Source organism: Curcuma longa, chromosome 7 (genome assembly GCF_044706935.1).
Source record: "Curcuma longa cultivar G26 ecotype Majalengka, Jawa Barat chromosome 7, ITB_CL_G26_1.1, whole genome shotgun sequence".
Lineage (NCBI taxonomy): Eukaryota > Viridiplantae > Streptophyta > Magnoliopsida > Zingiberales > Zingiberaceae > Curcuma > Curcuma longa.
The window spans coordinates 2,440,499-2,468,000 of NC_133867.1; the positions used below are offsets into that span (position 1 = coordinate 2,440,499).

A 27,502-nucleotide genomic window follows, 5' to 3' on the forward strand; every position below is an offset into this window, starting at 1 on the left:
GACGCATCAAATAAGTCGTATCACTATAAAACTTCAATTTTTTGGCCCAACAGGTTATATTTTATTGCAAGATGATTGTTGAAAGAATGCGAACCAAAATGTGCAAAAAAAAAAAATGCATGAAGTTAGGAAAAAGATAACCTAAGAAATCTAGTAAGCCAACAAAAATAATTTAAATTTAAAAGACAGGTAAGGAAAAAAAGAGGAAACTACATGAATATGTTTATTGCACGTGAGCGTGGGAAAGCAAGAGTTGCTCACGGTCGCGCGTGCAGCAAGAGCTACGGCCAAAGCATTGCTCGACAAGGCAAGAGCAAGGGGTGTGCGAGTTGGTCGCGCACACGGCAGCGGCGGTGCGACTCGATCGCACCGACAGATGCAACAAGAGGCGATCTCAATAGGCTAGACGACACACGACAAAGAAGAGAACAAAAGAAGTACAAAGATTCGCAATTCAGGATTTGTTGTCGCCCCTGGAGAGATACGCAAAGAGAGAAAAAAATACCTAAAATCCTTAATACAAAAATTTTTGTATGGGCAACAGGGCTAGGCTACAACCCAGGATAGCCGATATTAAGATCAGTCTCTGGCATGGAGTGTTAAGTATTGAAAGAAAAAAGATCCATTGCCACCGCTATGCCTGCCATACGCATGCCCATTCCCCCACCCCCTCTCTTTTCTTTCCCTTCTCCTTCTCCCCCATTCTTCCTTCTTCTCTTCTTTTCTTCTCTTCTCCAATGGCAGAGGAAAAAAAAACTGCAACAACCCCTCTTCTCAAGCACAAGAGCTCTCTTTCCTTCTCCTTTCTCTTCTCCAGTAAGCAAGAAATGCAGCATCAGCTGCTGCCCTCTTCTAGCAACAAGAGCAGCCCCGCATCTTTTTCCTCTTCGCATGTTTTCTAGGGTTTTGTTGGCACCACAAGAATAGCCCTGTTTTGCCTTGCCTTGCTCTCTTTGTGTCATTGTCGAGCCCACCAGAGCTATTTGAGGTTGCTAACAAAGGAACAAGCAGCCCCTTTGCGAGCAACCATTCTTCCCCTTTGTCCAACCACCACAAGGTAGTCTCTTCTCCCTCATTTGTCCAAGAGCAATAGCTCTTCTTTTCTTCCAGCAAGAGAATCATCGTTGCTGCCCTTTGTGTTTTGTTTTTCTTCTTTTCCAGACAAGAGCTACCAATAACAGCAGCCCCTTTCGGTGCCACTAACAGCAGCCCCAGTTCCTTAGAAGGTATATTTTATTGTAATCTATTTCTATTTAGGTTAAATAAAGTTGTGATGGGATAATAATGAAGGTCTCTTATAGGAAATGAGGATATATTGATATAGAGATTACGATTCGATCCGTCAAGTTCAAACTTTAGTCATTTATTATAATTGTGTTATTATTGTTATTGAATATTATTTTGAGTTTTCTGAGTCATTTTCATATTCTACTTGTAGATACGAGATTGATCGGAGCTCGGTGACCTACTGAGGTTCGAAGCTTTTGCTGTATATAAAGTGGGTGCATCCATCCTTTGACTCTCAAATGATTATCGTTGTGCATTAATAAATAGATAAATTGATTATATGGATATGCTTATATAACTGTTTAAAAATGGATTCAAATGATATTTAAAATAGTGAAATGAGGATTTAAAATAATTAAACCATTGGAGGGTAAATAATTGATGTCACTTCCTATTCACATGTGGGTTCATATGAGGATTAAGACGGGGAGGGTTGTTTTAAAAATTAAATAAACATTCTGAATTACTCGTTCATTAATACAATCTTTATATTGCTTGACCTGCCATGCTCTTTGATATTCTTGATGTTGATACTTGTAACTTCTTGATTTATAACTTTTACCTATAAACCCTATAATGATACTTAAATGAATGAAAATACTTTATATGAGATTAACTTGGATTGCTCGTTCAGACTAATCAATAAGATATAAAAATTAAATAATTGTTATAAATGGATAAAATGAAATCCTAAAAGTAAATACTTTAAGTCTAATCTTATACCAGAGTACTAGACCGCCCACATGATATGTGATAGCGTGTTCACCCGCGGTCCAGAGTACCTAACCGCCTACATGATATGTGGTAATGTGTTCGCCCATGGTCAGTGTTTATTATGCATTCCACCAGTGAGGGGGTTGTTAGCCCATACGTCAGATGACATTCTCCACCCTGATGATACTGACTCCAATGTTCACTTCTTAGTTGATTTATCAATTTTAGACCATGGGTATACATGCTGACACTCACATGATTTATGATATTTACTCATGTTGATATTATACCATGGATGACTCGTATACATGTTGATTAAATAGTACAATGTGGTAATTTATCTTAATTGATGATAACATATAAAGATAAATTCAAATTCTAACATACAAATGTTAAATGATTAAATATATACATTTATATATAAATTGAGAACATAAAGAAGAATTTGAAATTGTAATAAAAAATTATGCTTCCTTGACCATTTAAATAAGATTAAATTTATGCACATCTATTCTGATTATCCACTTAATCATTTGGTTTACTATCTACTCCCCTTTGGCCTCCAGTTTTGCAGACACAGACACACTTTTGATTTTATAGTTGATTTCAATTTTACATAGAATTGCTCAGAGATTTCAACTTGTTAATTCCTGGTTTGTCTAATTTTTATTTCGTTGTGTTTACGTTTTGTTTCATTTGATATTTTATCTGTATACTTTTCGTTGTATATGAAGAACATGATATAAATAGATATCTTGATGAATTTCTTGGTTATCCTGAATATATGATGTCTAGGTCTTTTTTTCTTATATTGTCACCGAGTGGGGTGCCAAGAATTACACCCCCGGGGAGTGACATGGAGAAAGTAGGCAGATCAAGGAGATGGTAAGAAGCAACAAGTGGAATTTGAAGAATAAACAACCGGTTTACTTGAAGTGATGAACATGCCAATCTAGATTATAACCAAATAAGTCAAAAGAATCCTTTTTCCAAGTCCTAATCTAACTTCAAGCAGCATTTGGAATTCGATGTAGCAATTTGAACTCAAAACAATTATCAACAACAAACCCATGGCATTTCACAGTTTTATGCATTCATTTAAGAAAACATTACTAAGATCCTTATTAACCCTATAACATGCAAGATGATGGTATATGAGTATTAATTGTACTAATCATTTAAAATCTATCACCTTAAACTAGATCTAGAACTACAAGCACAGTAAAGTAGGAAAGTGAAGAATCAAATAGGTAAATCACAGTACCGTGCAAATGATCTTCTAGTGATCCAAGTGGCATGAAGTCATAGACAAGTAACCGTTGATCTCCATCAGCACAATAACCAATTAGATTGACAAGATTGGGGTGATGCAAAAGGCTAAGCATAAGGACTTCAACCAGGAACTCTCTGTTCCCTTGTAGGCCATTTCTGTCAAGTTGCTTTACAGCAACAACCTGAGAAGTTCTAAGTCAGCTTTATGCTCAATATATAGATACATGTATGGCTTGTTTCTTTAATGCTTTAAGAAAAACCTAGGCAAAGTGATCAAGAAATTTGTTGATGGGTAAAGCAAAACAATACTAACCTGTCCATTTTCTAACCTTCCTTTATATACACGACCAAAACCCCCCTCACCCAAAAGGCAATCTTGTCTAAAGTTCTTAGTAGCGGCAGCAAGTTCACGAAAAGTGAATGTCTGTGCTGCAATATTCCCAGCATTGCCTTCCTTTGATATTGAAGTTTCCTTTCTAGAGTTTGAATCTGTCCTCAACTTTGATTTATCTATTACAATAAGCAAAATGAAATAAATAGTAAATAACTTAATAGTTAAACCCCAAGCAAAATCAACAATTAAATCTCGAATAACATAACTTATTTTCCAAAAGGCAAGGAAAAAATATCCCATTAAGTTCCATAGAATAGAGAATCATTGATTCAAAATTAATTATTGGGTGGACTCTACAAATATACAAGCACCATAAATTTTAAAATTGAACTCTCGAGTATTGTTTATAAAGATTAACCATTTCGTAGTGAAATCCAGTCATTTCTTTGTAGACTAGATATCCTTTTTACTCCATGAACATGTCAAGGAAAAAATGGCCATGAGAGATATTAGCTTCATCTCCAAATCATGTACAATGCCTAGCACAAACCAACGAATGTCCAACGCATTCAGCATTTCTCCAGATGAATGTTCAAACGACAGCCCAACACAAACCATCAAGAGATTCCACGGATCCAACCAAAGAACGATCCAAACTAAACGGACGATCAATCCCAAAATAAAACATAAAAAAAAAACACGCCAAGAAAACGCATCAGATCCATAAGTCCGACACACAACCATCTTTTTCTCCAAAAAAAAAAAACCCCAGTTTTCTCACTCAAAATGCCGTGATGGGACGAAGGGGCGGCAGAAGACTCCTTCTTACTATCTCCTCCGGCTTTCCCGAGGCTCTTCTTCTTCAGGTCCTCCTTCGGCGATCCAAAACACAGGAAACAATCCATCAGAAACCAGCGAACCAGGATAAAGTCACCCCACCCCTCCGAAACCCCAAAATCTGCGGATGCGCCGACAGCTCCGCCCCGATTCCACCCGACTGCGACGGAGCGGCTCGAAATATCGGCGGTGGACCAGATCAGCGGCCTGCGACAGATGGAGAAAGAGATCAGGGGAAGGGAGGCGGAAAAGGGGGCGGAGCCAGACGGAGGAGAGAATCCCGAGCTGAAATTAAATCGGCGAGCAGAGCTCAGCAGCTTGCTTGTGTGAGACAGTAAACTTGGCAGGTCGCCACATAATATACCGGAGAGAAAAGAGGAAATAGCGACTACTTTCTTGAATTACTCCTACCCAGTTAATACCCGTAAAAAGAAAAGAAACAATTCAAATAAACACCTTACGTGGCATAGCGGTATGTTGTTGGGTCTGGGTGAAGAAGGTGTTAAATGGGAAGAGAAACAATTACTAGCTTTTTCGGGGTCAACAGCCACAGTAGAAGTTGTGGCCGTAGATTTAGCTAATCGTACGACGGGTAGTTATTGAAGCCGCGGATGATAGAGATAGCTACTGAAGTTGGGTACGTGTGTTAAGATGGATGAATGGAGTATGTCTGAAGGAAATTTATGACATAAAAATATATATCTAGGCAGAAATTTAGGGGGCGTTTGGTTTGGAAAATATTTTCCATTTTCTGTTTTCCATTTTCTATTTCCAGTTTTCCATTTTCTGATCCAGTTTTTAGAAAACAGAAAATGCGTTTGGTATGATATGTTGTTTTCTATTTTCTAAAAAGAAAACTGGAAAATGCGTTTGGTTTGATAACTATTTTCTATATTTTTTATTTTTTTATTAAAATAAAAATCTAGAATTTTAATTAATTATCTTAATTAATCCAACGGCCTTTTGTCTCATCCCACGAGTTTTAATTAATTAACTAACCTTAATCCAATTCATCAATTAATTTTTTATTAAATTACCTAATTAAACATATTAATCCTCAATTAATTAACAATCCTCAATTAATTACCTAATAGTTATTAAACTAATTAACTAACTAATGATTTAATTAACTAATTAATCTAATAATTAATTAACTCAATTAATTAAAACTAATCGGTAAAGTTTCCTTTACCGATTTCATCGGCAACTTCTCGCGACCGACGGCAGAGGCGGCGTCGACAGGCGGCGGCGACTCCGGCGTTGGTGGGCGGCGTCTTGAGCGCAGGCAGGCGGCAGGCGACAGGCGGCAGGCGGCTGAAGGGCGGATCGAAGTCGCGAGGGCCGTGCGCGGAAGGCTTCGCCGGGCCTGCGTCTGCTCTTCTGCGCGGACGATACTTGGCGCTTCGTCTCCGACCATGGAAGCAGGCTTTTGGGGAAGGCGCCGCCCTCGTCCCCATCTTCCTCGTCCTCGTCTTCTCCTGGTTTCCTTTGCGGCGTCTTCCGCGGCGGGGGTTGTGGCGGAGGGGCGTCCTCGGCGACGGTTTCCTCTGCGGCCTCTCGTCTTCTCGCGCAGCCGCCGCTCCCATCCCTTCCGACTCGCGCAGCCGCCGCTCGGATCTCAACGCCGATGATAGAAAAGCGATAGGAAGAGGAGAGGAGGAGGTTATGTCGGGAGAGGAAAAATCGGGAGGAGGAGGGGGCGGACAAACGCGGAGGATGGGAGTGGTACTGTAGCCGCGTTTTCCAATTTTCCAATTTTCATTCTCAAACCAGAAAACACCAAAATATCATTCTCCAGTTTTCCAGAAAATGAGAGTTCATTTTCTAAAAAATGAAAATGAAAACAGCAACCATTCAGCGTTTTCCATTTTCCTTGGAAAAGGAAAATGGAAAACGCTGGAAAACAGCCCAACCAAACGCTGCCTTAATCTCTCTTTATTTTTTCAAAAAATATTTTTTTTATAATCTGGTTAATTCATATGATTAATTTAGATGTATTTTTTATCAATCATCCAGATAAATTCAAAAAACACAAAATGGTCGGACACTCATAGTTGTACACTAAAAAAAACCAGCATTCTGCGACGAATTTTACGATGAATTTCTTAAAAAAATTCGTCGCAAAACAGTTTACGACAGATTTTGCAACGAATTTAAATTCATTGCAATCAAGGCGTCGCCAAATGTTGCGATGAAAAAAAATTCGTCGGAAATATTTACGACGAAAATGCAAATTCATCGCCAAATTCGTCGCCAATTGACGACGAATCCAAAATTCAATAACAGAGGAACAAGGATACGAGAGATGTTTGAAAACATATAACTAATCAGGCCCACCGCCGCCCACCGCCGCGATGCAGCGTCGCCCATCGACGCGATGCAGCGCCGGCCAGCGCCACCATGCAGCGCCGCGATGCAGCACCGGCCGGCCAGCAGCAGCCAGAGGCCGATCGGCGACGGTGATGGAGCTGTCCAATGACCAAAATTAAATATGAAAACATCGAATGAGAAAAAAAAAAGGAGGAAGGAAGAAGCTTAATTACCACACAATCCGGCAAGATCCGACAAGATCCGGTCGGAAACAGCAAGGTTTTTAGGGGTTTAGGGAGTGGAGGCAGTGGAGGAAGAAAAGAGGATATCTCAGATCTAGGGTTTATTAACGAATTTGACGACGAAAAATGCATTTGTCATCGATTTGGCAACAAATAAAGCTTTCGTCACCAAATCGGCAATGAATTTGGCGACGAACATATTTTCGTCGCCAAATGTCGCCGAGTCTAAATTTCATCTTGGCGTTTTGCGATGAAATTTATATTTGTCGCAAATTTGTGACGAATAATATTTCGTCACAGATTTTACGACGAAATTTGCAATGAATTTATTATTTCCCACGAATTTTGCGATGAAAATAATTTGTTGCGAATTTAGCAACAAATTTTCATTCATTGCAAATTTCGTTGCTAATCTGCGACGAAAAATGAGTTCGTCATAAAATTAATTGCAAATTTACGACGAAAAACTTTCGTCGCAAAAATTCGTCCCTAAAAATCTTTTTTTTTTTTGTAGTGGTAGTCAAACTTTCCGAGAATCAATCAGGATAAATATCCTTGGTGAAACTTTCTGAGAATCAATCAGGATAAATATCCTTGGTGAAAATTGATCTCAGATGCTCTTATATGTACCATTCATATTTTACCATCTACGTGGTCTACCGAAGGTTAAAAAAAATTCTTTTTTAATTACTAGTTTGGAGGATCAATTAAACATAAAATCATCTAGATATAGTTTCATAAAAATTTTAAATGATGCCTCTATATTTTATTATGTTTTCATAGCCTGAAAATATTTATTATTTTCAAACGGCATGATATTGAATATGAAAAATAATAAATAGTATAGAGGAAATCTATCTTCTCATTTGAGAACAATGACGGCGAGAGCTAAAGAGTCTAATGATGTTTTTGAGATCGTTGAAGAAACTTTTTTGTTTTTGACATGGTCAACTCTACCATGAATAACATGCATCGACTCGTTGGAAGTTACTCATTGAGGCCCTCCGATGCTTTAGTTACACTTAGGAGAAAAGAGTAGCCAAACATAAGAGATATCAAAGGATTATGTGATCGTAATTAGCCTTAGCATTATAACACCAATATACTTTTATTGTGATGCGAGTATCATTATTTTATATAAGAAGAGGAGTGGTGAAAAATTATGTCTCTTTCATCTTCACCAAAGGGCATGTCTTTTTTATCTTGATAGATTATGGAAATAATCTCTGGATTATGGAAATAATCTCTATAAATCTTTTATTATTAGATGTAAATATTTACCTTGTTAGATTATAGAAATAATCTCTGCATTATTAGAATGTAAATATTCATCTTAATTTGTAGCCTAAAAATACTCATGTACTCTCTATATATTTTATCATAATGAAAAGATGGGTACGCAGAATTTCTTTCATGGTATCAGAGCCCTAGCCATTCCAACTTCCTTTCTTCTCCACCTTCTCATCCTTCTCTCTCTTGCTCTCTCCTTCTACTTGTATCAATGGCCGATCAAACCAAATTTCATCCTGCTCTGGCCGTTAACAATGTCAAGAACTTCATCTCTATTACTTTAGAGATGGAAAAGGGACACTATTCTTCATGGGCGGAGTTGTTTAAAATCCATTGCCGAGCATATCAAGTTATCGATCATATTATTCCACCGAAATCAAAGTCAACCGAGACGGAACAAGAAGAGGCTATCGAGACTGAGAAAGCATTATGGTCACGCTTGGATGCAATAGTTCTTCAATGGATTTATGGTACGATCTCCTCCGATCTCTTGCACACCATCTTAGAACCGGATTCAACTGCACAACAAGCATGGGAGCGATTGCAAAATATTTTCCAAGATAACAAAACTTCTCGTGCTGTTTACCTAGAAAATCAATTCACTCAAGTTCAGATGGACGATTATCCTAATATTTCAGCCTATTGTCAAGAACTCAAAATGCTTGCCGATCAACTCTCTAACGTCGGTGCACCGGTTTCAAATCAACGGTTAGTTCTTCAATTAATTGCAGGGTTAAATGAGAACTACGATGGTGTTGCTACATTCATTCAACAGAGTAATCCTTTACCCTCTTTTTATGAGGCACGATCGAGGTTAATCCTTGAGGAAACTCGAAAGGCTAAACAGGCAGCCGTTGCCTCCAATGCTGCAGACACCGCCCTCCTCACCACCAACGGTTCTATTGATCCTGCGTCTAGCTATGGCCGAAGCTCGATATCACGTTCTGGAAATATATCAAACCGCAACAATAATGGTCAGAAACGTGGTCAGACCCACAACAATAATCGAAAAAAATATGATGGCGGTAGAGGAAAAGGTCGTGGTAGCAACAACCACAACGGTGGACATCAACAGCAGCGTTCATGGCAACAACAACAACATCGTCCGTGGCAGCAGCAGCAGCCATACCAGTGGGTACCATACCCACTATCGGGGTCTTGGGGACAACAAGCATGGGTTGCTCCCCCTTGTCCTTACCCCACCTCTTCATGGACTCGCCCACCTCCTGCTCGTCAACCCGGAATTCTTGGCAATCGTCCACCACAAGCATACAGTGCCCAAGTGTCTCCTCCTTCGAGTTATGCACCTACTGACATTGATGCAGCAATGCACAATTTATCTCTAAATGTTCCTGATGAAAACTGGTACATGGATACTGGTGCAACTTCACACATGACTGCATCTCAAGGTACTCTCTCGTCTTATATTAATATGAGCAATAACAAAAATATTATTGTTGGCAGTGGACAGGAAATTCCAATTCGTGGTTATGGACAAAAATTCCTTTCCCCACCTCACCCACCTTTAACTTTGAAAAATGTCCTACATGCCCCTAAACTCATTAAAAATCTTATCTCTGTGCGCCGTTTCACCATTGACAATAATGTTTCTATTGAGTTTGATCAATTTGGTTTTTCTGTGAAGGACTCTCAGACAGGGATGCCGCTAATGAGATGTGATAGCACTGGGGACCTATATCCTCTCACCACCACTACCAGACATCAATCCACCTCTCCATCAACCTTTGCAGCTCTTTCTCCTGCTTTATGGCATAATCGATTGGGGCATCCGGGTGCACTTGTTTTACGCTCACTTAGGAATAATAAATTTATTGACTGTCAACCATCTTTTTCTGTTTGTCAATCTTGCATTTTTGGGAAACATGTTAAGTTGCCATTTTCTATTTCAAATTCTTGCACTACAAAACCTTTTGATATAATACATAGTGATTTATGGACATCACCAATTTTAAGTTCGGCAGGTCATAAGTATTATATTCTTCTCTTGGATGATTACTCTAATTTCTTATGGACATTTCCCATTGGAAGAAAATCACAAGTTTCATCCATTTTCTTGTCTTTTCTACCTTGATTACCATTGTTTCTCTGCCATTCTATCTAACCATGAGCCTAGGACCTTTCGTGAGGCAAACTGTGATCCATTGTGGCGTGAGGCTATGTCTGAGGAACTGCAGGCTCTTGAGAAGACTGGACTTGGGATATCGTTGATCTACCACCTGGCAAGAAATCTATTAACTGCAAATGAGTTTACAAGATCAAAACAAATTCTGATAGATCTGTTGAGCACTACAAAGCTCGTCTCGTGGCCAGAGGTTTCTTACAGGAGTATGACATTGACTATGAAGAGACATTTGCTCCTGTTGCCCATTTGACTTCTCTACGTTGTCTTTTGGCTATTGCTGCTGCTCATCGATGGTCTCTTCACCAGTTGGATGTGAAGAATGCTTTTCTTCATGGAGATCTTTCTGAGGAGGTTTATATGAGTCCGCCGCCGGGTTCAGACATTTCGGGGAAGGTATGTAAGCTACGTCGTACTCTTTATGGTATGAAGCAGGCACCACGAGCTTGGTTCGTCAAGTTCAGCTCAGCACTTATTCAGTATGGGTTTACCGCCTCTCCCTATGACTCTGCTTTATTCATTCGTCGCTCCTCATCCGGGATTATTATTCTATTATTATATGTTGATGATATGGTGATCACTGGAGACGATGCCTCTGGAATATCTGATTTGCAGACCTATCTTCATCAGCATTTTGATATGAAGTGTCTTGGTAAGCTGCGTTACTTTCTAGGTCTTGAGATTTCCGACACGGCAGATGGTATCTATTTGTCCTAGGCAAAGTATGCTTCTGACCTCATCTCCCGTACTGGCCTGACTGACAGCAAGACTGCCTTGACTCCACTTGAGGCAGACTGTCGTTTCACTCCTCTCGATGGCGCCCCTCTTGAGAACCCCACGCTCTATCGTCAGTTAGTGGGCTCCCTGATATATCTGACAGTCACTCATCCTGATATAGCTCATGCAGTTCACATCGTTAGTCAGTTCATGACTAGTCCCTGTACAGCTCATCACTCTGCTGTATTACGTATTCTCCGCTATGTTAAGGGCACTCTCCTATATGGTCTTCACTTCTCTGCTGATTCATCATTGGTACTCACTGGTTACTCTGATGCTGATTGGGCAGGCGATCCCACTGACCGACGCTCCATCACTGGTTATTGTTTCTTCTTGGGTGATTCTCTTATTTCTTGGTGAAGCAAGAAACAGACTGTTGTTTCTCGTTCCAGCGCTGAGTCAGAGTATCATGCGCTTGCTGATTCTACTTCTGAGCTTCTTTGGATTCGACGACTTCTTTCTGATCTTGGCATTCCTCAACCGCCTGCCACCGATCTTCATTGTGATAGTCAGAGTGCCATTCAGATTTCTCGAAATGATGTGTTTCATGAGTGCACTAAGCACATCGAGATCGATTGTCATTTTGTACGGCAGCATGTTAGTGCTGGCACTGTGCAATTGCGGTCTGTGTCTACCGAACATCAAATTGCAGATGTCTTCACCAAGTCTCTCTTGCCGAGTCGCTTCTATGTGTTATTAAGCAAACTCAAGCTGATCTCTACTCTACCACCTTGAGTTTGAGGGGGGGGGGGGTGTTAGAATATTAATATTATGTGACCCGGTCATATAACCTGGTCCGCCCTAACTATCTATATATATGGTTGTAATCCTCATTGTTTTCATTCATTCAATTAATAAAATTATTCCGACACCGACCAATCACAAGACGAAAATGTCATCTAGGGAGAAGAGAAAGAAACAATCTTGATGAGCAATCGACGACTGCAATTTCTTAGAGAAGGTCAGTTATCTCTATTTCGATATTTTTTGTTCGTCCTTGTTCTTCCATTCGATTCGTCTCGCCTACAAAATTTTGTTCATTTTGGGGGTGAGGGGAACCCTAAATTTCTTCAACCGGAAAGTAGAAGATTTTTTTTTACTATTTATTTCGTGGTGTTGCTCAGGGAAGAAGCTCATTGTTGCGGGGAAGAAGCTCGCTGCTGTGGAGGAAGAAAGCTCGACGCTGTGGAGGAATCTGTGCCAGAGGAAGAACTCTGTTGTGAGAAGGAAGAAGCTGTGTGCTCGTGTTCGCTGCGGTGGTCGCGTTCGAGGAGGAAGAAGCTGCAACGAGAGAAATCTGCCGGGGTGTCTTTGCTGCGGAGGAGGAAGAAGTCTCCTAATTTTGTTCGATCGAAAATGCCACGTGGCATGACACACGTGGCTTGCCACGTCTTTCATGTTAAGTTTCATGTCATTGTTTTCATGTAGTGTATCTTTACTCATCTTTATTAGATGGATTATGGATTGCTCACTCTTTATATATATATATATATATATATATACTTCTAAATTATCGACTGAGTTTTATGCATAGTATGGATGGAATTTATTCAAAGGTATGTATTTAATTAGTTTAGTTAGCTTGCTCGATATTATTGTAGTTCATGCATGATAAGTGAAAATAATTTCACGAGAAGTCTAACTCGTGTGGAGCATGACATCCTCCTTCGGTAGCAAGATGGAATAAAATCCAATCGTCCCTCTTCACCCATTGCTCTTGCTCCACCTTCTGCCCTCCGATGATAACATTCATGTATTGTTCATTTTGCCATAACAACCAAAGATTGATTGCTATCATGGTTGAATCGTTATACCATGGGGAAACAAACGTCTATTCGAACCTTTAAGTGCTATAAAAAAGAGGACGAATCTGTTTTAAATAAATTGTATATAATATATACATGTCTCGATAATGCTCAATATACTTCTCTACTTGGCACCCTTGTCTCCTTGCTTGGCCTCCTAGCTCAAGAATTCAGTCTCTCTGTTCGACGGCTCAATCTTTCCTAGCAACTTGACATATCTAGTTAAGTAGTTGGACCTCCTAACTCGACCTCCTGACTCAAAGTTCCAACAAATCAAGTCAACAGATCAAATAAATTTAAATTTATTTTAAAATTTAATATTTTTGTTATTTGTCTCTAGCAACTAACAATCTTAAAATAAGAGATTGTCAGTCAGTCCATTTAAAACAGAATCTAGGGGAGGAATATAATTAACCTTGGATCTTTTAAAGGGGGGCGATATATCGGTGAGATTGTTGTTTTATTTTCCAACAAGAAAGGCCCATTAACATTAAGATGTTGGGCCATGAGGGCTCTCGACCTTAATAATAAACTATCACAATAACAATAAAACTATATATATATATATATATATATATACATGATATTTATTATATCTAAATTAAATTAATTGTCTTTAATTAATTATTATATCTAACTCCAAGTCAACGCTGTAATTAATTAGCCGATCAATCGATCGTCCAAGACTTTTGTCAATAATGGGTGCATGCATATATATACGTATGACTAGCTAGCTAGCTAGCTAGCTAGGTCTAATCCTGCAGCTCCAACAACGATCTTTAATTAATTAATTAATTAATTAATTAATTAAAAGAGAAATTAATTAAGTGTATTAATTAAATAGGTTTGTTTATCTAACTTGGGAATGTGGCGGAGTCGAGTTCTCAACTTGCACCATCGTCAACGTCAACTCTCGAACCAACTGTACTATATATATATTACACATGTTGATATAATAATAATAATAATAATAATAATAATTCAATACACGAATTCTGAAGCATATATATATATATATTAACTATTGCATGTTATAAGCTTTTCAAACTTACTTATTTTATTAACCTAAAAAAATAAATTTAAATTTATTTATTGCAAGTTCACAGAGCTGGAATCTTCACCGGGGGAAATAGATATATATAAAGAAAATTTGCAGGGACATGTATATATAATTAATCGAGCTAATTATTAATGGAATGGTAGGTGGTCTTCTTGTTGACAATGTCCTGGCTGAGTTCAGAAGCTTTCTGACTTGGGATTTTGGAGATGTGAAGCGTAATTAATATATTATACATCACTTGCCGTGAAATGCTAAAATAATTATATAAATAAATAATAACTTAAAAAAATCACATTTCAGTGTAGTGTATTTATTGAGACAGCTTAGCCATTGATGTTTGTTTGTATATACTGTAGGGAGTTGATTAGCCTCTGGGGTTACGGTATATATAACAGTTAGGTGCTCCAGCGATAATCAAGTAGCTCAGGTTTGAGTTTTAGTTGTGACGCAATGCAGAAGATTTTTTTCTTTAATGAGAAGTGGACCTACGAATGTTGATCGTCTGGATGGGTGCCTTTCTATTAGCATTTTCTGATTTATCTTGATAATTGATGAGAAATTTTTGTGAAATCAAATCGACCGCTCTCAAAATTAATTGATTCTAATAGTTGGATATCCGATGTTAAAAAAATCACCGAAGAGAATTTGCTCATGTTGGTCTCTAAAGAATACGCTTGGTGTCTTTTTTTATTTTCTAGAAGAAAAAAACTTCTAGGAATCTTAAGAAATATCAAGTATAGGGCTTTGAACTAATAAGATTTTTATGAATATATAGGCTAGTAAAAGCTTATTTATATTTATTTGATAATAAAAAATTTAAGTAAAGAAATTTAAATTTACATTACCATGCATGCATGAGCTAGTAATTAAAATGTATATATATATATTAAGTGAAAATGTTATAAATAACTAATTAATTTTAAAATCAATTTGTTCAGGAAGATGATTTTATAATTAATTTATTTTAGTCAAAATATGTCATTTAATCATCATTTCACTAGATTATGAAAATCTGAAGGAAAAAACCATATTTCATATGAAAAAAATATAAATTCACATATATTTTTTATGAAAAATCATTGCAAGCTAATTTAAAAATGGGAGTTGACTTAGAAGTCAACTTTTAACCAATTTGGGTGGAGAGAACTTTGAAGTGAGCTTGAACAAAAATGAGAAAAAAACACTTTTAGAAAAATTCAGAAAATCAAATTTTATTTAGTAAAATACCTATTAAAATATCATTTCATTGACCTAGGCAGTTAGATCAAGCAATTATGTAGCTAAACTGACAATAAAACCTTAATCAATATCAACCACAAGCATTTTTAAGGACTTAGAGGTTTGAATGGATTCAACTAGTTTTAATGAAAATTAAGCTAGTTGAGGCACATACATGAGAGAAAGCATCTTATCCCAAAATATTCATATTATTTCCATGGTATAAGTCAATATAAATTAATTTATTTGTCTTAAATTTTCTAATATGAAATTATTCTTTCTTTCTTTTGCATCTATATTTTGTCATCTATTTTCATCTACACTTCTAAGAGAAATAAGAATATAATTAATCGAATCAAAGGGCTTCAAATTAATTTTGTGATGAAAACTAAGGTTTCAAAGATGTTGTGAATAAGATTATAAACGAGTGGCTTGCCTACATTTGTTGATAACCGACACATCACACAAAAGTTACAAGGTGAGTTATTTCACAAGAACTAAATTAAGCATTAGGGTTTGTTAGTTAAATCAATATTTAGCAATAGTAAAAAAAGTCAGAGCTAGATATCTTTCTGTAAGAATAATTTTAAATGTGTGTGTCTATATAAAATGAATATAACCAAAAGATACCCACATGAAACTTTATGAGCTAGCTATATATATATATATATATCACAAGTAGAATTCAATGGAGTTTAATTAAGAGATAACTATAAAAATTAAATCCTCAAAACATTAGCATTTGGACAATGGTGAATTTCAAACCTATTAGTCATTGGCTGCCTCAGGTAGTTATATATTCTTGCTCTGCATAAACTATGCATATATATTATTCTGCATGACGACAGGTCCAGTTTCTGACTCTTGGGAATAGAGAATGCATTGACTAAAACCTCAATCCCAAGGTTTGGGATCGAGTGGCGACCCACACTAATCATTGAATCCCAATAAATGCAAACTCAATTAAATACGCATGCACGCCATGGCAACTGCGATCGATCGCTACGTCTACGTGTGTGTGTGGATATGCATGTGAAAGATAGATAGATAATTAACCAGAGCTAGTAAACCCTAAACGCCGTAGCTGGTAGCTAGACAAATTAAGTACAGCAACGTGAGTTTTAAGCCAAAACATCATCATCATCTCATCTCAACGTCAATGGAGGAATTTAACCATCGGTGTGGTGGTCGCAAGAAGACTTTTGAAATTGTTGGGTTTCGGTGAAGATAACGACGTCAGGCCTGGGATTAGAAAATTGTAAATCGATGGGATCATGTGGTTTCGTAGAATTGATAGTTGATTATTAAAAATTGAAGGCTGCGTGTGAGACTTCTCTCTTTTCCTTCTTCTGACTCTTTAATTAATTAATACGCTTTGCGCATTGACTCCAGCGCCTCGGGAACGTCAAGACACAGAAAAAGTTGGGCATCGATCGGCTACGAGGTCATTCGTACCGTGAAGAAGAAGAAGAAGAAGAATTAAGAGATCAGGAGGGAGGATAATGCATATAGATCTGTCCTTGGACGACACAGCTGATGATCGGTCGGGCGAGGATAAAGATGAGGAGTCGCGACGGGGACGAGGAGAAGAAGATGAGGGGGGCGAGCAGAAGGGGAAGGGACATGCGAGGAATTCTGATGAAAAGACAAAGCAGTCGTCGGTCTCAGGAAGGGGATCAGGCGACGACCATTCGATCGAGGATGAGGTGAGTTTTGAATGATATAGAATTAATTAATTAACCTCTTTTTTTTCATTTAATTTTGCGAAACCTGTTTTTGAAATCTGTGGATCTTCCAGTTGGGGATTTTGCAAGCGGAGATGGAACGCATGAAGGCGGAGAACAAGCTACTGAAAGAGGTCATCGAGAGGACCTTCGAAGACTATCAAGAGTTGCAGGCGAAGTTGGCGGGAATCCAGCAGCAAAATCATCAACAAGTATTAATTACTAATTTCTATCGATCGAGTATTCCATAATTCGATAGCTGAGAGGTTAGATTTTGAAGTCGATCGATCGGTCTCGTTTTGGTAATTAATTACTAAATTTAGGAGCAGCAAGTTTGTCTTTCTCTCGGAGGGGAGAGCAGCAGCTTCCAGGAGCAGAAGAAGTCGTCGGGCGAGAGCAAAGAAACCAAGCAACAGCTGCTGGACGACGACAAGGAGTTGACTTTATCTTTGAGCTTGCAAACCTATGGCGGCGGCGACGACGGCGGCGGCGATGGCCAACAAGTGAGAGAACTAGAGGCCGAAGCTCGGGAGAAAGGCAAAGAGACGTCGACGCCGATGAGCAACTGGCCGCCGCCGCCGCCGCCGCCGCCGCCGCTTGATGCCGGCGCGCAGCGATATCCCAATTCGGAGCTGTCCCAAGTCGCGAGCCAAAGCATCAACCCGGCCACCAGAAAAACTAGAGTTTCCGTTCGAGCAAGGTGCCAAGGGCCTACGGTAAGTGCATGCATGCATACCATCAGAAATCAATCAAGAATGATAAATATAAGGCTGTTTTTCGATCGATCTTTCATCCGCTCAATCAGTGGAGTGCACTTCGATTCCCAGATGAACGACGGCTGCCAATGGAGGAAATACGGGCAGAAGGTCGCGAAGGGGAATCCGTGCCCTAGGGCTTACTACCGATGCACCGTCGCGCCAGGATGCCCGGTGAGGAAGCAGGTAAATTCAGCCGCGCCGATCATCAGTCGTTTCATATCGGTCGATCGATCGATCGAACGTAGGAGATGCATGGTTAGCCTCTATTGTTTATATATAATGCAGGTGCAGAGGTGCCTGGAGGACATGTCGATACTGGTGACGACCTACGAAGGGACGCACAACCACCCCTTGCCGGTCGGCGCCACCGCCCTAGCTTCCACCGGCACCTCGGCGGCGAATTTCCTGCTACCAAACGACGCGAATATTCCACCTTCCTACCTGAGCCCTTACTCGGGGCACCCATCTTTTTCCTCCTCCATCAGCAACTACGCTAATCCGAGCAGCTTCTCCAGCGTCTTAGCCGGCGCGGCGGGGAGCCATGAGCGGCAACCTAGTCCACTGGGATCATCCGGCCAGCAACAAGTGCTACTTCCTTCCGGTGTAAAGTACCCATGGGCCATGCCCTCCTTCTCGAGCAATTACAGCCCTCATCACTTTGGCGGTGGGAATCCTTGGCTATCGAGTAAGGATGAGAGGTCCACGCCGGAAACTGTTGCCGTGGCGGCGGCCGCCATTAGCTCATACATCAACAAGGACAGCGGTGGAGGGCTCAAGGATGGGGAGAACAGTGCATGAGCAAGTGGAATTAAGGTCTCATTAATTAGCCATCCATCGATCGAATCGAAGATTAATTTAGTAGACAGAGGTAAATAGACAATTATATTAGACTTGATTGAATGCTGAATTGTTTGCTACATATATACTTCTTTCTTTGTTGTTGTTAATTGCATGTTGTTGCTTCTGTTCCATAGGGTAATGTAATGTAATGTAGGTAGTTCCTTAATAATTTTGCATTTACTCTGAAAACAATTTTGAGCGTATAATATATATATATGCCTACATGATCATTAATAATTTAATTTGCATTATATATATATATATATATATATATATATATATATATATATATATATATATATATATGTATATAATTTTGATGAATGAATGCAAGTATATGTAACTTGGAGTTTTTGTTAGGCTACAATTAATATTGACCATGCATGTCACCACAAAAAAACCAGTGAATAGACGGAATTAGCGACGGAAATATATTCCGTCGCTACATATAGAGACGGATTTTTTGTGTCCGTCGCTAATCGAGGCTTTAGCGACTGGAAAATAATTCCGTCTCTAATTCCGTCTCTCTAGCGACGGAAATATAAATTTCCGTCTCTAAATAGAGACGGAATAGAGACGGAATTATTTTTCCGTCGCTAAAGCCTCGATATGTAAATATTATATATTGTCAGCAATTAAAATGTAGCGACGGAATTTTATTTTCCGTCTCTACCTAGAGACGGAATTAAAATTCCGTCGGTACCTAGAGACGGAAAATTTTAAATTCCGTCGCTAGGTAGATAGTATTAGGGTTTCGCCGCCGCATTTTTTTTCCTCCTGCGCGAACAGATCTGCTCTCTCTCGCGATTCTCTCCCTCCTCTCCTCCTGCGCGATTCTCTCCCTCTCCTCTCTCTCGCTGCGAAATCATTTTCCCGGCGTCCTCTTCCTCTCCGGCGAACTGTCCTCCCGGCGGCCTCTCCTCCTCCAGCGAACTCTCCTCCCGGCGGCCTCTCTCTCCGTTCTGCGACGCCAAGAGCTCCGCGCGTTCTCCGTCCAACTGAGCTCCCGCGAACAGATCTTCTCCGACGAACTCCTCTTCCGTCAACAGATCTTCCCACCTTGTAAGGCTTCCTCCCGCTGATGTTTGTATCTCTGTTCAGTTGCTAATGGGTAATCTAGTTGCTAATGAGTAATCTGTGCATTTTAGACGGACTGCAATTTCATGAGAACCAAAAGCTTTCTATGATACCATGATTGCACCAATAGCTTTTCTCATATTAAGCAGCATGATTCGATGATTGTACCAGAAGTTGAATTTTTTGTAATACATAGTTTTCCTTTTTTGCTTAGTTGATTCAATCGATGAACATTGTGTGATCTGCAAGAAATCCTGATTATAATTATTTAAGGTCTGGGTGATGTGCTTAGATAGTTGGATGTTGGAAAAATAGGGTTATTATCTAGGATTATTTGATAATACTCTGATTCAACTAATAAAACTGATCACCTATATAACTTTTTGAAGGTCAATGGAAAATGTGCATTATGAACTACTGGGTCACATGTATTATAAACAGAGGAACTATGCTAAGTACTTGAAGAGAGCTAAGAATGTAAATGCAAAAAATTAGCTTCAATTAATATACTTTCAATTAAAGAGTGAACAATAGATTAGATGTACAAATATTGTCATTTGTATTATCCTCAAGTTTACAAATATTTGCAGAAGGTTACAATGTATATGAACAAATCATGGATGTACAATAGATTAGATGATGGATTTCTCCGACCTGAATTTTATGCCGGAGTTGAAGAGTTTGTGAACTTTGCTAAGAGCCATCCAGAATGTATGAATGGTGCAGAGTTGCGTTGTCCGTGCAATCATTGCAAATGTCGAAATAAAGCTTTCCGTGATGAGGATACCGTGAAGGTGCATATTTGTAAAAATGGTTTTGTTCCAAACTATTACAATTGGTATTGTCACGGGGAGCCTTATATTTCGGAAAGAATTGGAACCTCAGCTGCTTCTTCATCTAGCACAGCTGTTTTAGAGGAATCACCATCTACTGACCATATGATGCAAGCTATGGTTAATGACGCAATTAATGCAGCTGATTTATCTAATATGGATGAAAGACCAACACCTGCAGTTCAACAACTATACGACATGTTAAAGGCAAGTGAAAGAGAAGTGTGGGAAGGTAATCCATCTGGTCATTCCCAATTATCAGCTACTGCAAGATTGTTAAACATCAAGGCTGAACATCATTTATCAGAACGATGTTACGATGACATTTGCCAATTGATGTCAGAGTTGCTCCCTGCTGAACATCAAATGACTGATAGTTTCTATAGTACAAAGAAATTGGTCAGGGGCTTAGGTTTGCCCGTGGAGAAGATTGATTGTTGTGTAAACAATTGCATGATATATTGGAATGAAGGTAAGTAGAATTTTTTACGTAACTTTATATCATTGTATTATTTATCCACTGCACTTTCATGAGTGTTTTCCTTCGAAAATCTTGTTACATTTGGTCAGTCAGGAAGTTTACTGCAAAGGATTCAGACATTCTGCATTTTATTAATTCTACTGTTGCTTGAAAGGTTGATTCTAGCAAATCTAGTACTAGAAAAGAATGCTGTCTTATTTGATAGTAAATTTATAGAAATGGAGGCTATTAGGGATTTTGTTTGGAGCATGCCTACTGTGGAGAATTCTGTTGTACCCTGTAGCTACTATTATCTGACCCACAAATTTGTAAAGGTATAATATGATCCTATGAATGATCCTTACTTCAGTGCTATTAGGGATTTGTTTCCCCACCGTGATTTGTTTCCCTAGACGACTATGGTAATTAATCTGATGCTCCTTTTTTGCTTAATACTGTAATTTTTTTGCTGGATGCTCTTCTTTCTTAATGTTTGTCTGTACTTGGGAAAGCAATGATAACTGGAAAGTGTTAGGCTTCTGAATATATTACTTATACATCCAAACTAGGAATAAGTTGCTTATTGCTGTTAGAGTTATCATAAGCTGAAAGCCTGGAAGTCTGGCACAATCTATTGATTTCCAGGGGACAAGTATCCTAAATTTGGTACGCATGTACGAAAAATATGGAACCTAGCTGATCCTATGTCGTTTCCTCACATTCTGCTCATCTGCTGTGCCATACTCTGCATATATGATATATGAGATATGCAACCACGTGCTTGTGACAGTCTTACAATTACAAGATAATAATGCACACTTGCTTTAGAGAAATTTCTGTGATATACATTTGTATTGCAAGGAAAGAATTATATAGATGGTCTATCATGGTATGCCATCATTTAAATTGAATTGTGATGTTGTTTTAATATCCGTGGAACTAATAGACAATATTACATCCTACTTCTTCCAGAAAAGTTTAAATTCTTATACACTAAGCTTTATACTTCTTAGTTCCTACTAAAATTTCCCCAGAACTTGCATGTCTTTTCATTGAAAACCATTCTTCTTTTCATTGAAAACCATTGCTTGTCTTATTTGTTTTACTTGGCTTGAGTTAAAGGCAAGGATATATGTTTTAGTTGTGATCTAGATTTCCGTATAATTGTCATATCTCTTTCATTATTTGACAATAATAACTCAGGTTCAATCTTTTACAACTGCAGGTTCGATTCGTCAAGTTGATGCCTTAATCTCAAGAGCAAAATCCTCAAGTTTTTGGTGATCTCGTCATTGCAAGAATGGTTTCATTATCACAGTTAAACCTGCTTTGTTTGTTTTTCTGATGGATAGTATATGTATTGTACTCAAGATGTGATGACTTAGACACTTACAAATCTGTAGACATGTGTGATGTTTTATTTTGTTATGAATTGTATTTTGATATGTGACGGATTTTATTATGTATTAATGAAATTTTTAAATAGTATTTTGTTATGCAGTGCTTATTGTGTAATTTGAATTATGATATGTAAACAGGGACAATTGCAGTGCTTACTGGAAATGTGATACAGAAAAAATGTATTAAAAAATTAATAAAATCTAGCGACGGATTTTTAAAAATCCGTCTCTATCTAGAGACGGATTTTTAAAAATCCGTCTCTATCTAGAGACGGTTTTTAAAAAATTCGTCGCTAACTAGAGACGGATTCTTAAAAATCCGTCTCTATCTAGAGACGGATTTTTAAAAATCCGTCTCTATCTAGAGACGGATTTTTAAAAATCCGTCTCTAGTTAGCGACGGATATTTAAAAAACCGTCTCTAGTTAGCGACGGATTTTTATATCCGTCTCTAGTTAGCGACGGAAAATAAAAAAAATCCGTCTCTAAGTAACCTGATGACCAGAATGCCTTTCGCCGAAAAATTGATATTAGAGACGGAAATTTAAAATTCCGTCTCTAAATTTAGAGACGGAAATTTAATATTCCGTCTCTAAAATATAGCGACGATAATTTTTAGCCGTCGCAAACTTTAGAGACGGATTTTTAATAAGTCGTCGCTAATTCTAGCGACGGAAAATAAATTCCGTCGCTAAGCTGACGTCAACGACCCATTTTTACGCGACGGGTTACTTCCGTCTCGATTCCGTCGCTAACCTGACTTAGCGACGGAATAGAGACGGAAATATTCCGTCTCTAAATCAGGTTTTTTTTGTTGTGTGTGTTGCTCAATGGCAAGTGCATAGGCATATTTAATAGTGTAGTGCATGGGAGATAGATTCTTAGGTTAGTTCCACACAAGTAGAACAATTGTGTCTTAGATGATATGGTTGAGATTTGAAGAACACATGAGATCATGGTGTATCACTAGGTTAATCAAGAATTAATCCCATTAGTCATGATTCTTTATCATCTCATATTTATGGCAATAGATATCTAACTTAGCTCTTGAAGACATTGCAAGAGACTATGAGTTTTCAATTTACTTTGTTTTAGGTCCTAAGTCATCTAATTGGTATGATATAAGATAATAATGAGATTGAATAATATGAAAATTACTCATGTGAAAGGTTTTATAAATTGATAGAGCATTTTGCGATATTGGATATATAGTCATGATGCACACTTTGATAAAGGCTAATCTGAGATTAAAGAAGAGTTTACTTCATTAAGTACATTACTAATATTTATCATCAATATTTCTAGGAGTCAAATAAGCCACATGCATGTACAAAATTTATATCTTTGGTATTTTAATGCATATAACAATTGACAAAAAAATCAACTAAAACTAATTAAATCTTAATTCATTTCAATTGAAATAATATAAATTTTATTGAAAATAATTTTTAATTAATTTAATTAAAATAAGAGGGCTAATTAAAATTTAATGAAGAGTTAATTAAACAAATTAACGTTAAAATTAAAGCCTCTTTAATTTTGACTGTTTATCATATATACATATACTTATTTTCATAAAAGGAATATAAGTTTTTTACTACGTTGGTCCAACCCTTAACTCTAAAAGAAAATTCTTAAATGGCTTAACCATAAATAAATAAATAAATAATTTTTATTTTAAATTTTCTTAATATTTAATACTATAATTCAACTCCTAAACTATAATATTTAATACTATAATATTTTAATAATTTTATTTTAAATAGTTTAACCGTAAACCAAATAAATAAATAAATAATAAAAAATATAACAAAAATATATTTACTATTTCAGGTGCCTGGAATGTTTTCGGATGCCTCAATATTACTGATGTTGCGCACAGTCGTATCTTTTAAGACGCACAGTATATCAATTATATATATATATATATATATATAGATCGAAAAATAAACGATTGATTCCAAAATAATTTCTAAACTTTTTATCAACTATAATGAAATGTGTCTCATTCTTTTCATCATCTTATACCTGCTCAATTCAGGACATGGTCTATATGTGTCAGTAATATTATAATCCAACTATTAAACTCTAAAAGAAAATTCTTAAATGACTTAATTGTAAGTCAAAAAAATAAATAAATAATAATTTTTATTTTAATTTTTTTTAATATTTAATATTATAATTCAAAATTTCACCATCTTATACCCGTTTAGTTCAGGATATGATCAATATGTGTCAGTCCCCACTAGGCTGACTTCGTCACACCTAGCCCAAACTTGCTTTCTTGTTATGTGGATTCAAGTTACTTGTACATGTATCCAAAAGTGTCATACTCTTGACATGTAATACTTTGGCTAAAGACTTTCAATAACAATTCTAACAAGTGGTCGCAGAGTATACATCTCTTTTTACAAAGAGCGGTGAATCCTCTATGGGTTATTCAAATACCTTCAGACACTTCGATTTATACCCAATCATCCTGGATCCACATCTTCCATGGAGATGTTTTCTTAAGATGTCAAAGTATACTCCTTCATGATCAAGATGACTTGAATACCGTAAGTCAAAGGAAACTCGCACTTCCATGAATTTTAATTAAACTTTCAATTTAGATTTCTCCTAACTCTGACATTTCCTTAGAGCTTATTGTTAACCATAAGACAAACTCCCTATATGTCTCAGAGGTTAATCCAAGTTAAAAAAACTAATTTATAAATTATTTTTTAAAATATGAGTTTTCAAAAAGGTTTAAAGTAATATTTTTAAAGATCTTTTGTTCAAGAAGTACATCTCCCTTAACTAGACACCCTTTAGGATATTCTTGTTGATCACAAGAAATTTCTGCCTATATATCTTAGGGTTATAGACATAATATTGACTAAAGATTTGTGTCTAAGTGTTAGTCAATCAATTTTTAAATATATAGATTTTTTGAATATTTTATAATAAGTACACATAGCAAACATAAATTTCAAGTAATTATCAAATTTTTAAAAATTATTTTATAAAAATAATTTTAATAATTTTTGAAAGTGTTTTCAAAACTTTATAATTTAATGATCGTTATCATCTCATCCGTTCTAAGTGTCTCAGTACTTGACATATAAGAGTTGCTTGATAGATTTTGTGAGATGTTAATTATGTCAATTTTATCTTTATTGATTCAAGTTAAGTTTTAATGAACGTTTGATCTTGTGTTAGATTCAAATTTAACTATTAGTTAGTTAAGTCCACATTTCAAAAATCATCTTCCAGATCATGATAAGGTAAGAGCTTTCTTGGTTATTATTTATTTACAACACACGATCTCTTATACTATACGTCGATAAGATTATTTATTTATTTATTTATTTATGATTAAATCATTTAAAATTTTACCTTTAGAGTTGGATTATAGTATTAAGCATAATAAAATTTATAAAATAAAAAAATTAGATGCTCACTAGATGTGCATGAAAAGAGGATATATAAATCATGGGAAGTTTCGCCCTTAACAAAACTAGCCAGCTGCAAAGGGTGAGGCAATCTAGCCTGCAAAGGGTGAGGCAATCTGCATCCATTGGAATTCGACATCAGGCCTATTAACAATAACACCCCTATAGGAAACCATCTACCTACTCGTGAGGACAAGAAAGATGGCATGAAGAATATATATATAACTATAATTAAAGAAATAAATATCAAACATAAGTTAATTAATTTCAAATTTAAATAAATAAAATTTAGAACTAAAATTAAGTAATAAATTTAATGTTTAAACTGAATTTCGAAACAAATTTTAAATGAATTCATGATTGCATAAATAGATTGAATTATTAATTAAATAAATCAAGCTTAAATAATTTAAATTAAATTTAGAACTAATGCATTAAGAATTTAGAATAATTTAAACTATGAAATTTTGAATTAATTTAAAATATTTTGGATGGTAATACTTAGTTATTTTTATTAAAATAATAATAATCTAAAAATTAATTTCTACATATTATAATCAATTAAACATTATAAGTTTACTTCTAAAATACAAAAATATAATTAATTAAAATCAATTACCTTGATTACAATCAATTGGTAGTATAGCAATTAATGGTAAAAGATTTTGTACCAAAGGCTAATTAAGTTGGACAAAGTCTAGCAATGGCCTCTATGGACACAAGGCTTTAATAATAAGTAAACAATCTTCTCCATTAGTTTGTCTATCAATAAATCTGCAAGGTAGATTATACATGCTCAAAAATCAATCTTCAAAATGTTCATAGATTATATATGCTCAAAAATCGATCTTCAAATTATTCATCTCTATTGAAATAATTTCTGAAGAGAGAATTTCAAAGAAAAATTATTTGACTATCTCAACACATGAGAAAGAGACTATGAGAGTAAGACTAGGAAAAGATTTGATAATATATATATATATATATATATATATATATATATATATATCACAAGTTTTCACTTCTATTAATAATGGAGGATTCACTCAATAAATAAATTGCTGTCCAAGTAATCAAACTGACTAGAGTATGACAGGTCGATTAGTCCAAGGGAATTGGGTGTGCCAATTGGTTCTAAGTATGTTAAGCGAGTCGATTGGATTGGGCACACGAAGTGGACCAACCAATCAAAGTGGGTTACGCAGGTAGATCGAGTCAATTGAGCTGGAAGGCCTTGTCAAGCTAGGCAGGTCAATCAAGTTAGGTAGGTCGATGGACCATGTCCGGTCGGATGGGATGGTCAAGCTGAATGAGCCAAATGAGATCACAAACATACCATTTGATCTAATTGGGCAAGGCAATCAATCAATTCAGTGGGTCATTTGGATTACTAAAAACTTTTACACGAGCTTGATAAAAATATCAAATGTATACTGTTAGATACTCAGGAATGAACATCTAACACCATCATTCAGGACGAAAGCAACAACAACTAAACTATTATGCCACTAATTAAATAAGATCGGCTAATGTCATTCTAAGAGCGCAAACGAAAAATCAATGAACTAAACAAACAAATAAGATAAACTGCACAACATCCTTCTGACATCTGAATCTATTAAGACCTGCATTTATGAAGCTAAAGCTAGTTAGCATACAAAGAGAATTTTCTCATCTATTTCTTCTCATC

At 36.8% G+C, this 27,502-nt stretch overlaps 2 protein-coding genes and 1 long non-coding RNA gene across 3 annotated transcripts in view; 2 read left to right on the top strand and 1 right to left on the bottom strand.

Moving 5' to 3' along the window:
* The window catches only part of LOC141832363 (serine/threonine-protein kinase PBL27), a 28,535-nt gene extending 23,778 nt beyond the window's left edge, over positions 1 to 4,757 (bottom strand). The window contains exons 1-3 of the mRNA XM_074719866.1: positions 4,389 to 4,757; positions 3,587 to 3,783; positions 3,266 to 3,455 (exon numbers count right to left, since the gene is read on the bottom strand). Of these exons, the coding sequence (XP_074575967.1) occupies positions 3,266 to 3,455; positions 3,587 to 3,783; positions 4,389 to 4,512 (511 nt within the window). The 5' untranslated portion in view covers positions 4,513 to 4,757. The remainder of the gene's footprint in view (positions 1 to 3,265; positions 3,456 to 3,586; positions 3,784 to 4,388) is intronic.
* Positions 4,758 to 16,761: 12,004 nt separating this feature from the next.
* Positions 16,762 to 18,703, top strand: LOC141832352 (putative WRKY transcription factor 9). Its single transcript, XM_074719856.1, has 5 exons — positions 16,762 to 16,992; positions 17,085 to 17,222; positions 17,334 to 17,726; positions 17,838 to 17,951; positions 18,054 to 18,703. Exons 1-5 carry the CDS (start codon positions 16,789 to 16,791, stop codon positions 18,564 to 18,566), a joined length of 1,362 nt encoding a protein of 453 aa, XP_074575957.1. The 5' UTR covers positions 16,762 to 16,788; the 3' UTR covers positions 18,567 to 18,703.
* A 739-nt stretch (positions 18,704 to 19,442) lies between these two features.
* Positions 19,443 to 22,466, top strand: LOC141832678 (uncharacterized). The gene is made up of 3 exons (XR_012602122.1): positions 19,443 to 19,670; positions 20,276 to 20,990; positions 22,204 to 22,466. It is a non-coding gene; the product is annotated as an uncharacterized LOC141832678 (long non-coding RNA).
* The last annotated feature ends 5,036 nt before the right edge of the window (positions 22,467 to 27,502 follow it).